Source organism: Melitaea cinxia, chromosome 2 (genome assembly GCF_905220565.1).
Source record: "Melitaea cinxia chromosome 2, ilMelCinx1.1, whole genome shotgun sequence".
In the NCBI taxonomy this organism is placed as follows: domain Eukaryota; kingdom Metazoa; phylum Arthropoda; class Insecta; order Lepidoptera; family Nymphalidae; genus Melitaea; species Melitaea cinxia.
The window spans coordinates 20133643-20147949 of NC_059395.1; the positions used below are offsets into that span (position 1 = coordinate 20133643).

The 14307-nt window shown below is 34.4% G+C and overlaps 2 protein-coding genes across 2 annotated transcripts in view; one reads left to right on the forward strand and one right to left on the reverse strand.

The window, feature by feature from the left end:
- Nucleotides 1-6234, reverse strand: part of LOC123662610 (protein crumbs) — an 87286-nt gene extending 81052 nt beyond the window's left edge. Inside the window, exon 1 of the mRNA XM_045597430.1 lies at nt 6105-6234. Within this exon, the coding sequence (XP_045453386.1) occupies nt 6105-6234 (130 nt within the window). The remainder of the gene's footprint in view (nt 1-6104) is intronic.
- A 4603-nt stretch (nt 6235-10837) lies between these two features.
- LOC123661324 (ubiquitin carboxyl-terminal hydrolase MINDY-3 homolog) lies at nt 10838-12658 on the forward strand. Its single transcript, XM_045596290.1, has 2 exons — nt 10838-10871; nt 11004-12658. Exon 2 carries the CDS (start codon nt 11024-11026, stop codon nt 12386-12388), a length of 1365 nt encoding a protein of 454 aa, XP_045452246.1. The 5' UTR covers nt 10838-10871; nt 11004-11023; the 3' UTR covers nt 12389-12658.
- Nucleotides 12659-14307: the final 1649 nt, after the last annotated feature.

The window sequence follows — 14307 nt, forward strand, 5'->3', positions numbered from 1 at the left end:
GTTTCATAAAATTGATTTTTTTAATTTTATTTTAAATTTATTGACTGTTGTTATATAACATACTTGAAATTTTTAATAAATTAATTATGTAAAAAACATTTTATACCATAGTTATAATTTTTATTATACATCAGAAAATGATCACGATGGTCTTTTGGTTGTCACACTATACTTACTAGCACAAAGATCGCGCGGCTCGTACGACTCGCGCGATGCGACCAAATTTACCTAAGCTTGCAGAGCGTAAAATTGTGAAATGGCTCTTAATGAATAAAAAAAGTTTGAAACCAACTATTAGATTTATAGAACAAGGCATATTTTAAAAACTTTAAAGACAAGAGGAAAACCTTTCAAAGTTCATTGAAAACAAAGTTGTCGATAAGTCTTCGAAAACAGTGTTCGACTTAAGGTCCAAAAAGAAGCGACGCCAGAATCAGGTAAAGTAACATCAAAGTGAACCGTTACGACGCGACGCGCAACTAAAAACGCTCAGAGAAGAAATGAATTGGATGTCAAGTGCGCAGTGAACTACGCAATGCGCTAGCGATGTTAAAATTATTATTATTATTAGTGTCGCTTCAGCCTGTAATATCCCACTACTGGGCATAGGCCTCTTTCCCCACGTAGGAGAAGGATAAAAAAAATAAAACAAAAAATTACTCAATATATGTGTGAGAAGAAACCTCAAGTAGTTTTTCAAAACTATGGGAATATTTAAAATGTTCTAAAGTGGCTTTTTCTAAAGAGAGATTTATTGCGATTTCACTTCTAAATGTCAAATGCTTTTAGAGATAGACCCATCCAACGTTTTTTAGTCACACTTCAGCGGTGAGATAGTTATCCCGCCATCGGTCGGCTTTATAAGTTCCAAGGTGGTAGTGGAACTGTGTATCCCTTAGTCGCCTCTTACGACACCTACGGGAAGAGAGAGTTGATTATATTCTTTACTGTCGTAACCACACAGCAAACTTTTTAACTTTTTTAGTCAGAAATAATCAATTTTAAAATAATTTCACGGTCGGTTTATAACGTAAAATAAATCGAATTCAGCAGTTAATAATTCGACGCGCTGATACCAACATACACAATTAAACATACTTAATTCCGTTTCCGTAACACGATTAGCTTTTAAAAACATACTAAATTAAATCAGTTACAAGTTTCAGAATTAGGGGAACAATTGCAATGGAAAATGTATGTAGGAGCCATATCATACAAAGGCATACTTGAAATTTATTCAAAATTGTCATTTATGACTGCATGCGTCATATGATAGGTAACCTTTTGCGATGTTGAGAATTTTCTTAAAGTTATTCATTTTTAATGGACTAGATATGGTACCTATAGCTCTAGCTGTCTCCTATATACATACAATACTATATGTCGTCAAAAACTGTAAGAATAGGACAAACAATCTTGATATATATATTTCTTGTGTGCGTGCGTATATCACTGAACTCCTCCTAGACGGCTGGACCGATTTTGATGAATTTTTTTGTGTGAGTTCAAGGGGATTCGAGGATGGTTTAGATTCACAATTTGGTCCACTGGAAAATGTTTATTTAACTAATTTTTCATTTATAAGTAGTTGTTAATTTTGGAATGTTTTACATTGGATCCGGTAGACTGCGCTACCATCGCAGCGTCAAATATTAAATATTATTTTATTTTAATTTCAGTTTGTCCCGACAGTTGGTGCTGCGATCTAATTGAGAAAAATATTTGAAATTTTGTGTTATGGCAAAACAACGTCTGCGGGGTCAGCTAGTAAATATATAAACCGAAAAAAAAATAACGTCAACGTCAGACCTCGTTCAGTCTTCACTGTTCAATCAGTCCTTAAGACTGCCGATTTTTAGTCCACAGTCCATCATCATCCTAACATAAATTGACCCCATGGATAATGAATTTAGGTATTACTTTAAAAAAAATGGAAGCAAAATGGAATAAATACACTATGTGTGGATATCATAAACAAATAGATTAACATCTTGAGTTAACGGTAACAGCGAGAGAAAAATGCGATGGAAATTTAGCGTACGAAATGAATCCGAGCGGAGCGAACTCTGAACCAATCAGAGGTTACAAGGTTCTGTTTAGATTTAACGATTATTCTCGCAGTTTCTAAAGCGACGCTATTTACTATCCGCGGTAATATTGACCTATAATTATATTTTGCAGCGGTAAATGCAAAAATCGAAGACTAAAGAAGACATCATTCAAAGTTAGATCAGTGGTAGGTATAGTTCTATTTAAAACATGACACAAACGTTTTTCGTAACGTAAACGGATAGAATGTTATGTACAAATGCTAGTCCAGTATAACTAACAGCGTATCGGCCGAAGCCGACCTTCCCCATTGTCCACTAACGAGGTGTATCGTTACCGAAACGATAACAATTTCAACAATTTCGGATATCTGCTTCGGTCGAGATCTAGAACTTTTCACGTAACGGAAATTATTCGAAATAAAATTATAAAAGTTATAGGGGTGACGGTCAGAGGTCGCATTTATATGGAAATAGAAAACTTAGAAATGTTACACGAAGATAAATGTACGAACGAAGGTCGAGGCGTCGCGCGTCACTGAACACGCATCGGTCTCTACGCGTCACCTGTCCAGCCCCTTCGTGTTCACCTCCAACCAATTGTCAGCCTTAAATTTATTTCAACAACAACAAATACTTCTATTTTCGTTTGAGTGGAACCTTTCACTGCAGGTGTGCAACTACACGACATACAAAATATTATTATTCGCTCAACCAAATTATTGCTCACTCCCACGCATTTCATGCTTTTAGTGGTCTAATTTAGATTTATTTTTCCTAGATTACGTTTTATCAACCCTTACTAAGATTAAGAGCCCTGATTTAAATATACGCATGTTAAAATTCAGATTTGATTATTGTCAAAGCAATGAAATAATATGTGACTCATAGACACGTAATAATATGCCTAGGGTGATTACTACCCCTTGGTCAGTATTGGAGTTCGCAGTATTATTTGGATTTGTAAGTTTAATAAATGTATTTCAAAATGTGGAAGAAAATTCTTTGAGTTATTTACAGCTTTACTTTTTTTGTAAGAACGCACTTTTTCCATTCAAATACCAATGAAGTTACCTAAATATCACGTAGATATTTATAGGGAAAGAGTAAACTATTTATAATGATACCTAAGTGATCGAAAAAAACTCGATTTCATTTAAATTTTTAATGTTAAAAATAAACAACGGTATCCCTGTTTGACGTTTACCATTGAATCTCAGAACTACACACAGTTTCACAGGTCACAGAGAAGCAAAAACATAAAGACAGCAAAAAAAAAACATTAACAGTCTCAAATAGTCAGATAAAACAATAAATTGTAAACTAATACAATTTCTCAGATAAAGTAAGTTTTAAGGCAACTTTTAAATTACTCAGTGGCGTAGTGTGGTTTTGACCGGGTCCCACCGAAACTTCGCCACCCGGGCCATATCGAAAATTTGCCACCCCTACCAATTCATTTAATTTTTTTGCCGATTAATTTATCACACTGAGTGCAAGAAGAATTTTCACTATGTTAATTCATTAACCGACTTCAATAAAGGAGACGTTCATTCTACTGTACCTATGTATAAAGTAAACTTCTTTACGCATGCTTGATTTGACATGACTTGGGGGACTAAGTTGGTGAATGCGTGACAGGAGTGTTACGAAAAGTGTGATCAGGCGAGGCGAACGGAAGTTGAGAGGGAGATATAAGTTAGATGGAGCTAAAGAAGTTTTACTTCAGTGCTGTGGTTTAAAGCACACTCGTTTTTTATGTGTGTTACATTATGGACACGATTTGGAATTATTTTTTTATTAGGTATTTGAAAAAAATCGTGATGATTATGCAGCCCCCTTTCGTATGCCGCCCGAGGCCATGCCCTCCGTGGTTTTTCCCGGCGACCCTCTATATAATTTAGTAAAGCATATTTAATGAATAAGATAGGCTAATAATGATCACGCTTTGACTCAAAGTAGCAGGAAAACATCTCATTCTACCTGACAAAGAATATAACATTCTTACAAGAATCTAAACACAATACAGGTGTCAAACTAGTTGACATCATGTGGTTTACAAAAACACCGTCACTATTATGACTAAAGAAAATGTCCCTCACTCCCTCAGTACTAGCTCTATATGATAAACAACGTTGTCTCTGGTAACATTGATTCAGGTCCCTTGACGACGGCGTGATAGTGAAAATAACAAGGATAAGAAAATTTTTAACCTTGCTAAGGTTGACTAGCTCGTTGGCGCAGTTTGTAGTGGCTTGCTTTCTGCTCCGCGGGTTGCGGGTTCGATTCCCGCCTGAGTCTGGGTGTATATCTGTATTAGTATATTTATAAGTAATATTTATCGGTATATTTATCAAAAAAAAAGGATTTAGCTATATCAGCCGGCTGTTACCTATTAAGTTGCTTACCATAGGAATAGACGACGATATTTATATATATTTTTTACGAGTAAGTTTTATAATAAAAGCCAGGCATCACTCTTTCGTTTGGTTATATAGAAATATTACTGAACCATCTTTTATCTATCTAGTAAAAATGATCAATTAAGCTTATTGCATGTAAAAAAAAAATACTTTTTAATACAGTTGCTCAAAAAGTGGCGTATTGCAGGGACGTATAGCGTTCGGGATGTGGGCTATTACATACTCGTGCTTTTTTACCTTTCCCGAACTCGTGCGTTCTCTTTCTCAACTGTCAAAATAATGTTTATTAAAAAGAAAAACCAACCATGAAATTTTTACTAAAAAAATTCATAGAAGTTTTTATGATTCATGCAAATACATATATTTCTAAAAAGAAGCTAATAATTTGTTTCAATATCAGATTTAATGATTTGATTGAATGAGTTTGGTTAGGTTTCATTTCATTTCATCTCATTAAATTTCATTTTCATTTCATATCAATAAAAAACTTCTACTGAAGACTTGGCTGTATATAGTTCCCTTTGCCTACCAGAATGGGTGAAGAAAAAAAACTCTGCTTATATTCTACGGTTGGCGCCATTTTTCAGAAATTATTTTTTTATTATTTTATTAAATTGCTTAATTTTTTCGCAACTGTATTAAAAATAGTCGTTCAGTACACGTGCGGAACCGTCATTGCAACTTGTTCCGACTGTCATTGCAACTTGTTCCGGCTGATATAGCTAAATCCTTTAGACATTTGTCGGAACTCTTTGCAATGACAGCCTTTCCACACTTGTAATGAAATATACTATTACGAAAACTTTAATCACATTTACGATTTTTTTAATATATATATTTTTATTTTTGTTATTTGTATTACTTAATAATCGTCACCTTAATATTCATTTATTTTGCAACTCTTAAATTGTTTTATCATTTAAATATAAATATTAAGGAATAATGCAATATGAAGAAATATTAAATATGCAAAAAAAAACCTAATTTGAAAGAAAAGTTGCTGTATATATATATATATTTTTTATTCAAATAGTTCATACAAAACTAAAGAAACATGAAATATATAAATTGAACATGTATAGAGCGATTTAAAACATTAATTGACAAGAATTTATCACTATCTATAACTAGTATTGATTGAGAAATAATACAACTAATTGCATAACAAGTTTATTTCTTGTATAATTATTAAAACATATATGGTAAATGCTAAAATTCTTAATTGTTTCAACAACCGGGACACAATAAATAGGGCCAGCCCTCAGGCTGCACACGTGTGAGTTTTTTTTTTTTATACAATGATAGGCTTGCGTTTGACCACTATTTCACCTGATGATAAGTGAAAATGCGGTCTAAGATGGAGCATGCTTACCTAGAAGTAACCTATTCACTCGCGACTTAAAGATAGGTTATAGTTTTCCGGAAACAGACGCTGGTAGAGAGATCCATTCTTTGGCCGTACAGATTAAGAATGTACTAGCGAATCGCTTAGTGCGTATAGGGAGAATGTCAACCATATAAGGGTGGCGTAACGCAAAGCGTCTTGTTGTACGATGATGGAAGGGGGAAGGGGGAATCAGGCCATGGAGTTTCTGTGCATACTCTGCAAAGTATTTTCGATAAAAAAACTTACAGGCCAGCAACCCTACACCGATGATGCAAGCTTTGCAGCTTTGCGGCGACCAGTGCATCAACACCGATGCGCCTCCTGACTCGTCTCTTAATTGACTCAAGAAGCTCCAGGTAGTACATGGCTGAGCCATCCCAAAGATGAGAGCAGTACTCCATGTATGATCGAACTTGCGCTTGATTTAAATTTAGAAGCAATGCGAGAATGAGTTTTTTAACCACCTGTCATCTCAAACCCATCGTACCCATACGGTACAAATTAAATTATACATCAAAATAGTTAAAACACATTGACAGATGTCATCAGTCACAGATGTCGTCAGGATCTGATAAAGCACTTTGTATTACTCTAACATTACATTTACTTACATAAAATTTATTTGTCAATGCTTCTCTAAGGCATATATTTTTGTACATTCTAACAAAATATAATAAATACCATCAATCTTGCCACAAACATTACAGTTTAGGGTATCTGCCTGATTCATTAGAAAAAGGAAATTATTACAAGGAACGAAGTCTACAAAGTACTAGACCTCATAATACTCGACCTATTCATTTTAATATTATCAAACCATGGTATTTTAGGAGACCGAAATACAGATGTTTTGTACCATATGCCTTTGTCTTTTGACCAAGTATTTCTTATCCAAGTATTCTCGCCATAAATTCAAGCTCACTGTCTTAAATTTTGGTAAAACTTGTGTAAAGTTTAGTTTTATATTATAAGACCTTCCTTGATCATATGCCACTTTAGCTCGACTATCAGTAGCTTCATTACAATGCAGACCAATATGAGATGGAACCCATTGCAATCTCAGCTGCCTGTCATTCTGTACAAAGCAATTTATTTTGCTAAAAATATTTAAATCAAAAATCTATCAATACACCTCATCAAGCCAAGTGCAGTAAGTCACTTTTACTATCAGACCAAATGACAATTTTATTATTTATAGCTCGCTTAGATTTTGGATATACTGTGTGGCTACGGTACTAAAGAATATAGCCACCCCCTCTCTTCCCGTGGGTGTCGTAAGAGGCGACTAAGGGATAACACAGTTCCGCTACCACCTTGGAACTTAAAAAGCCGACCGGTGGCGGGATAACCATCCAGCTGCTGGCTTTGAAATACACAGGCCGAAAACGGGCAGCAGCGTCTTCAGTGCAACAAAGCCAGCCATGCTGTCACCAACCCGCCTGCCCAGCGTGGTGACTATGGGCAAAACACATGAGTTCACTCCATTTTTGGCGCGAACTTGTGGAGGCCTATGTCCAGCAGTGGACTGTATTAGGCTAAAGTGATAGGATTATTGTAATAATAAGTACAATATGTTCTTAGATTGCAGATTATGAAAATATGGACGAGATATCTTATATTATTTAAATATACTTGTGATATTTTCAATTCAAATAAAATGGTTTTTAATGGTTGCAGATTATGAAAATATGGACGAGATATCTTATATTATTTAAATATACTTGTGATATTTTCAATTCAAATAAAATGGTTTTTACATATAAATAAAACACAATTCACATACAGAAAGTACGTAATTAATATTAAACAGTAATGTATGAGCTAGAAGCTATGATAATAAATAACTAACGAAACAAATAGGACTTGAAGAAAGAAATATTGTTGCAATATTTATAACATTTTAACAGACGTTTATAACCATGTTGCATTGTTTGTAGTTAAACTCCTCCGAAACAGCTAGACAGATTCTCATGAAATTTTGTGTGCATATCGGGTAGGTCTGAGAATCGAACAACATCTATTTTTCATCCCCCTAAATGTTAAGAGTAGTCCACCTCTAAGCTTTTTTTTTAATTTTTAGATAATTTATTTCTTTTTTATTTTATTATGGTTTGGCATTGAAAAATACATACAACACTAAATTTTCACCCTAATTCTTACCACCAACCCCTATTTTTAAATAGCGTTTAGCGGCAAGACAACGTTTGCCGAGTCAGCTAGTATCGACAATATTTATTATCCAATGTCTTTAAAATGGTAAACAAAACAAAAATGGGTGTAATAACAATGATATAAATTTTCGATGTTAAAATAAATATTTTTATATTTTTAAGGTAAGTTGTAAATATTTTACAATGAGACAGCATTTTGAATAGTTTTACACAGATTTCTCTCAACTCATTTGAACGTATTCCTTTCACGATTGTTCTAATTGTTAGGGGCCAGCGCCACGGCGACAGACCATTTTTTTGTTTTGCTTCATAAAAAAAATCTAATATCACTAACCCATAAAAAGAAAAAGTTAAATAATAAAAACACACCAACCTGAGAAATTTAGCGCAGAGCGTCGCCTCCAAGTGCTCCTATCCACCTTCATTATGTTGAAATAATCAACAGGACACAAACAAAACCAAATCATCAACAACAAATCAACATTAAGAGATTAATAATTCATGTTTCACCAAATATAAAAGAAAAAACGGTAATTAAATTAAGTGAAATCATGTAAAAACTAAAGAATTGTCACGAAAATAAAACATAAATGGACATCACCGACCACCGTCCATGATTGCTAAGTACTAACTGGGTATTGGGTAACTGGCAAATGGCAATTATAATTTTTATTTTGTCATAGTCTATGCTTGTTGACATTATTGCCATATTTATATTTTAATCACGGTCTTATATACAGGTCAGGAAACTAAAACCAATTAATTTGCCAACGGAATTATTTAATAAAATTGCTCCTAATTTAAAACTACTTCAAAGAAGTACACTTTATCTCCTGGGGTCACCACTTTTTGGTGAAGCCATACAGCCAATTTTGAATAATAAAATTAAAATATTCGTTGAAACAAAACCCGCTTTCCCAGCGTGGTGACTAACTGACTATGGAGAAAACACATGAGTTCGCGCGATAATGTTTGGTGCAAACTTGTGAAGGCCTATGTCCAGCAGTGGACTGCGATAGGCTAAAGTGATGATGTTGATTTATTGAAAACACTGACAAATTCACTCATCATCATCATTTTAGCCTAATATAGTCCACGGCTGGTCTCCACAAGTCCGCGCCAAAAATGGAGTGAACTCGTGTGTTTTGCCCATAGTCACCACGCTGGGCACGTGGGTTGATGACAGCAGGGCTGGCTTTGTCGCACCGAAGACGCTACTACCCGTCTTCGGCCTGTGCATTTCAAAACCAGCAGTTAGATGGTCATCCCGCCATCAGTCGGCTTTTTAAATTTCAAGGTGGTAGTGGAACTGTGTTATCCCTTATTCGCCTCTTACGACACCCACGGGAAGAGAGGTCATGGCTATATTCTTAATTCCGTAACCACACAGCACACTGACAAATTGGGTACTTTAAATTCTAATATTGCTTATACTATTTTAAAATAGTCTATTTGTCCTGCGGGATAACAAAAATGTATGTATATTTTACGCACAACCACAACTTGGAAATTCCCTAGACTGACCGAAAAACTTGATGCCACTAAATAAGTAGTAAATAAATCTTAAATTCTAAATGTATCTTTTGATGAAAATTCGTGGACACAAGCTACTTTACTAATTAGAGACGGTGGCATCAGCCTAAGAAAAATTTCTAGTTTCACTCTTCCTGCGTTTCTTGCTTCTGTGCATAAGTATCAAGGGTCTATGTTCTGACATCTTAAAATCAAATTCAGTCCAAATTGCAGATGCTATGGATGCAGTAGAAAACTGAAAGTTAACGTGTCCTAATAGTGATATCGCCAAGGATGTTTCAAAACAAAAGCTTTGGGATATACCAATAGTTCACTATACTTATATAAATTTGACGCTAAATATTACAAGTCCCAAAAACCATAAAAAGAGCTCTTGCCGCCATCGACGTTCCTGCTCTTATCGAGCCTACTGGAATTAGTCGCGATGATGGCAAGATACCTGATGAATTGACGTTGGTTTCCTGGGAAAGGGGACACACTTGCTCCATCGCATGTCAGGAAAACAGGATTAAAAGTGGGAGCAGTGAAACAAGCTGAAACAACTAAACGACAAAATATATTTGTGACTAATTCCAAATTACATCTTTGTGCTGTTTGCATTCGAAATACTTGGATCTTAAAGTAGCAGTGCTAATTTTTTTAATGAAATAGCTCCTCGCCGTATTGTCTCCACTGGTAATAAGAGGGCTGGGGCATTTTTTGCCCAGCAACCAACGGGAAAATGCTGCCAGCATTCTTCGCACAATTCCACGCGGACATGATTTGTACCATAGCTATCTGTAAATATTTAGTTCTTAAGTTGTGAATTGTAAACATGTATCATATTGTAAAATAAAAGTTTCTTTTTTTCTAATTATTGTAACTAGTATTGTGACACGAGAATTTTACATATTATTTATTGAAATATGAAACACGTATGTTCCATAAATATATAAACAATGAATCTATACAAACTAACATAATCGCTACTTTTTTTTATAAGAAATAACAAAAAGTATTTCGTTAAATTGAAATTATATCGAAAAAAAAAATTACTTGAACATTAACTTTATAAGTTTATATTATAAAATTGTACAGCTAGCTAGAAACGGAACGAAATGACATGAAAATAAATGTTGCTATTTTTCTTAAAAAATGGCAGCCTTTATGTCGTAAGCTTTTCTTTTCTTTTTCTAAATGAAAAGTTTTTAAATGCAGATTTGTGGATGATTTATAATGCCATTAACGGTGATTCAGATAGTGAAAATATTTTCCATAATAAACAAATAATTGTCAAATGTTGAGAGCTACTATGACCTTCGCATTTTTAGTAAGTATTAACTACGTGGTTATATTCTTTTTGTATTTACAGTACCTATGGCTTGAATTATTTTTTTTCAAAATGAGCCGATATGGCGGCATATATGTGCATTATTTAATCAATATATCTCTTTTATTTTAGGTAGCGTAGACTTTGAACCAATGCTGAACGGTTCGAACGAAAACGAAACAAGTAGCTCAAGCATAGCGTTAGAAAATAGAGATAACATGAGCGCTGGTACGGCGACGTTGGAGCGTGAGCTGGCCAGTACTCGACGACTGCTGTGGGGCGACCACGTCAAGGAGGAAGTGTTTCGGCGATGGGCGCAAGGTTTTCAGTTTAGCTCCGATGAACCAAGTGCGCTTATTCAGCAGGAAGGTGGGCCCTGCGCCGCCATCGCGCCCGTCCAAGGGTTCCTCCTCAAGATCCTACTGTCTGAGACACCTGGACATAGTCTTCAAGATTTAACATCTGAGAAGTGTAATTCCTTGCTTGTTAGGGCTGTGTGTACGATTTTAAGTCAGTGTCTAGCTTCTAAGTACAATGTTGCTGTATATCGGAAGAACGACACGGAGGCCGAAACTAGCACGAGCCTCAATGTTAGTGCAGAGGAACAGTCGTGTGATGCCATCGACCACTTTCACAGAAGAATGGAGGTGCACTCCTTTCAGACTTTATCTGAAGTGGAAGCGTTTTACACAAGAAACATTCGTATTTTGAAGGACAAATATGGTGTACTTCTGTTGTTATATAGTGTCATCCTAAGCAAAGGAGTCAGTACTGTAGAAGCCGAACTTTCGGAACTGTCTGATCCTCTCATACATTCAACGTATGGATACGGATCTCAAGGACTCATCAATCTAATGCTCACGGGTAGAGCAGTGGCGCACGTCTGGGACCATGACCAGGTGGTGGGGGGTCTGCGCTTGCGAGGAATTGAGAGACAGAACGACATAGGCTTTTTGACTATTATGGAACACATGCAGTACTGTACTGTTGGTTCCTTTTATAAGAATCCTAAACATCCTGTCTGGGTTTTAGCTTCGGAGACACACTTGACAGTGCTATTCTCATTAGAAAGAAGACTAGCAGCTCCTGAAACTGTAGGAGAATCTGCGGAACGCATTTTTAGATCGTTTGACCCGGAGGGAAATAATTTTATCCCTTCAGCAGCTCTACAAGATGTTTTATGCGCTGCGGATCTGGTCAGTGAACCAGAGTATGTGGATTTGATGAGACGAAAACTAGATTCAGAGAATTTAGGAATTATATTATTGAGTGCATTCATGGATGAATTCTTTCCTGGTTGTGAACGTGGTGCACCAGACACATTTACGCTACACCATTACAATGGCTTGTCACGCAGTAACCCAGGAGGGCGAGTTTCCTACCGCACTGGTCGTGCAGCGCTACTAGAGTGTCCAATGAGAGCAGCCACCACAGACCCCATGTTAACGTGCTTGCAAACGAAGTGGCCCAGTATTGACGTGGTTTGGGATGAAGGTCAATCACCCTCTCTAAATTAGCGCACACAACAAAATGTGCTCTGAACTTATACTGTGACAGAGTGAGGAGAGTTAACATAAAATGTATGTTAAAATATGTTGCAGAAAATTCCATTACTTTATGTATTATTTTATGTATAGAAATTATATTGAATAATTTCAAGGTCGTTCGGATTACATGCATTATCATGGTCAGCTATTTTTCATAAATTTGATCACTTAAACAGAATATTATTAATTGCACATCAAAAAACTTATCACAAAGCAATATATGTATATATATTATTTAAATAATTTTTACTTCAAATTTATTTCACAGCAAATAAAAATTATCAAAACTAACATTACAAGTATTTCTAAAAATAACACCAATAATTGGTTGTATTTTTTTCTCAGATGTTAGACAAAAAATTTTTTTGTGCGCTAAAATACTAATTTCATATCAAAGATACTGATTGCACAGCAAAATAACTATTCTTGCAGCATGTCCAATTAGCATATCAAAATTTGCTGGACATAAAATACTTAAAATTTCAAACGACACGCTCAGTCAATTTATATATATTTTTGTATAGCGTTATTACTTATAGATGTCATAGATCAACTCATTAGCATTTTATAAATAATGCTCAGGGCTAAATACATAATTATAACTTGAACTTCCTTATTACATTGTCTCGATATTATGAATATCACCATTAGGATTTCAGGCAATCTGATAAAAACCGAATGCATTGCAAGGCAATTGTTATTGTGTAATCGGATAATTAGTTCGTTGGGTTAGGTAGCTTTTTTTTTTCATAATTGACTAGATATCTTTTTAAACTGCTCTGTTTGAATTTGATTCTCTGTTTGTTTTGAATTTGATTGCACAACTTTTCATGATTACAAATTAAATGAATTTTTTGTAGGATGTCTTCAATCTGTTCTTCTGTCAAAACCTGCTCTTACAATTGAACAACATTACAGAAAACTAAAAGTTTATTGTTCGTATGCTATTTTATATTTAATTGTTGATACTAAGGTGTAATAATTAATTAACATTTAGATTTTTTTTTCAACTAATTAGAGTTAAAAAATAATGCTTTTCCACTTAGATAAATTTCAATGTGATAAAAAAAAATAAACCCTTGTTTTATAAAAAAAATGTTTCAATATGTTTACTGTGTGCTGGACATTATTAGATGTGTGTTCTTAAAAAAGCTGTACATTTAAATAAATAGTGATTCGCCATGAACATTAATTGTTGTTAAAACAATAATATTTTGCTGTGCAATCAGTATTTTTGATTAGAATTGGGATTTGTCCTAATAAAAATACAAAAAAAAGGATTTTTTGATTTGCAATTAAATACCACCTATTTTTAACATTGTTATGTTGTATTTTAGTTGTATGACATATGCACAAGTATGGCAGCCTTGTCATAAACTACATTAGCAACATTTCAGCATTTTAAATTATAAAATTTTGCATTAATTAAGAGACAAAAAGCCTACAAAAATGTCATCTTCCATGAACATCTGAATATTTAATAGTTTGTATTTTGAAAAACCATTTCACAAAGTTAAAAAAAAAACATGTTTAAGGCAGTTTTTTCATCAATCCACAATGCTTAAAAAAATAGATACATACATAATATGTTTTTTGTCAAGCGATGAAATGATTATTTGAACAAGTTATACTATATTTTCATTTGTCATAAGTAAATAATAGTAGTTTGAACCAATTTTATTGGTACTGGTTATTTTTAATTTTTTGTGTAACTGCAAGCACATTATAACGGCACCTGGTTGGTTTTTTGCACAAAATATTGTCTTTAACAATTCCTCCACCAATGTCTTCTACGCCAGCTACATTACATTATTTGATCAAATATTCAAAAGTGAACTCTGAACTGAGTAGATCACTCATATGTTGTTATAATTTTTAATTTTTATAAA

What these genes read in the sequence shown, in the direction of transcription:
- LOC123661324 (XM_045596290.1), top strand. Translation starts at nt 11,024, where the DNA reads ATGCTGAACGGTTCGAACGAAAACGAAACAAGTAGCTCAAGCATAGCG.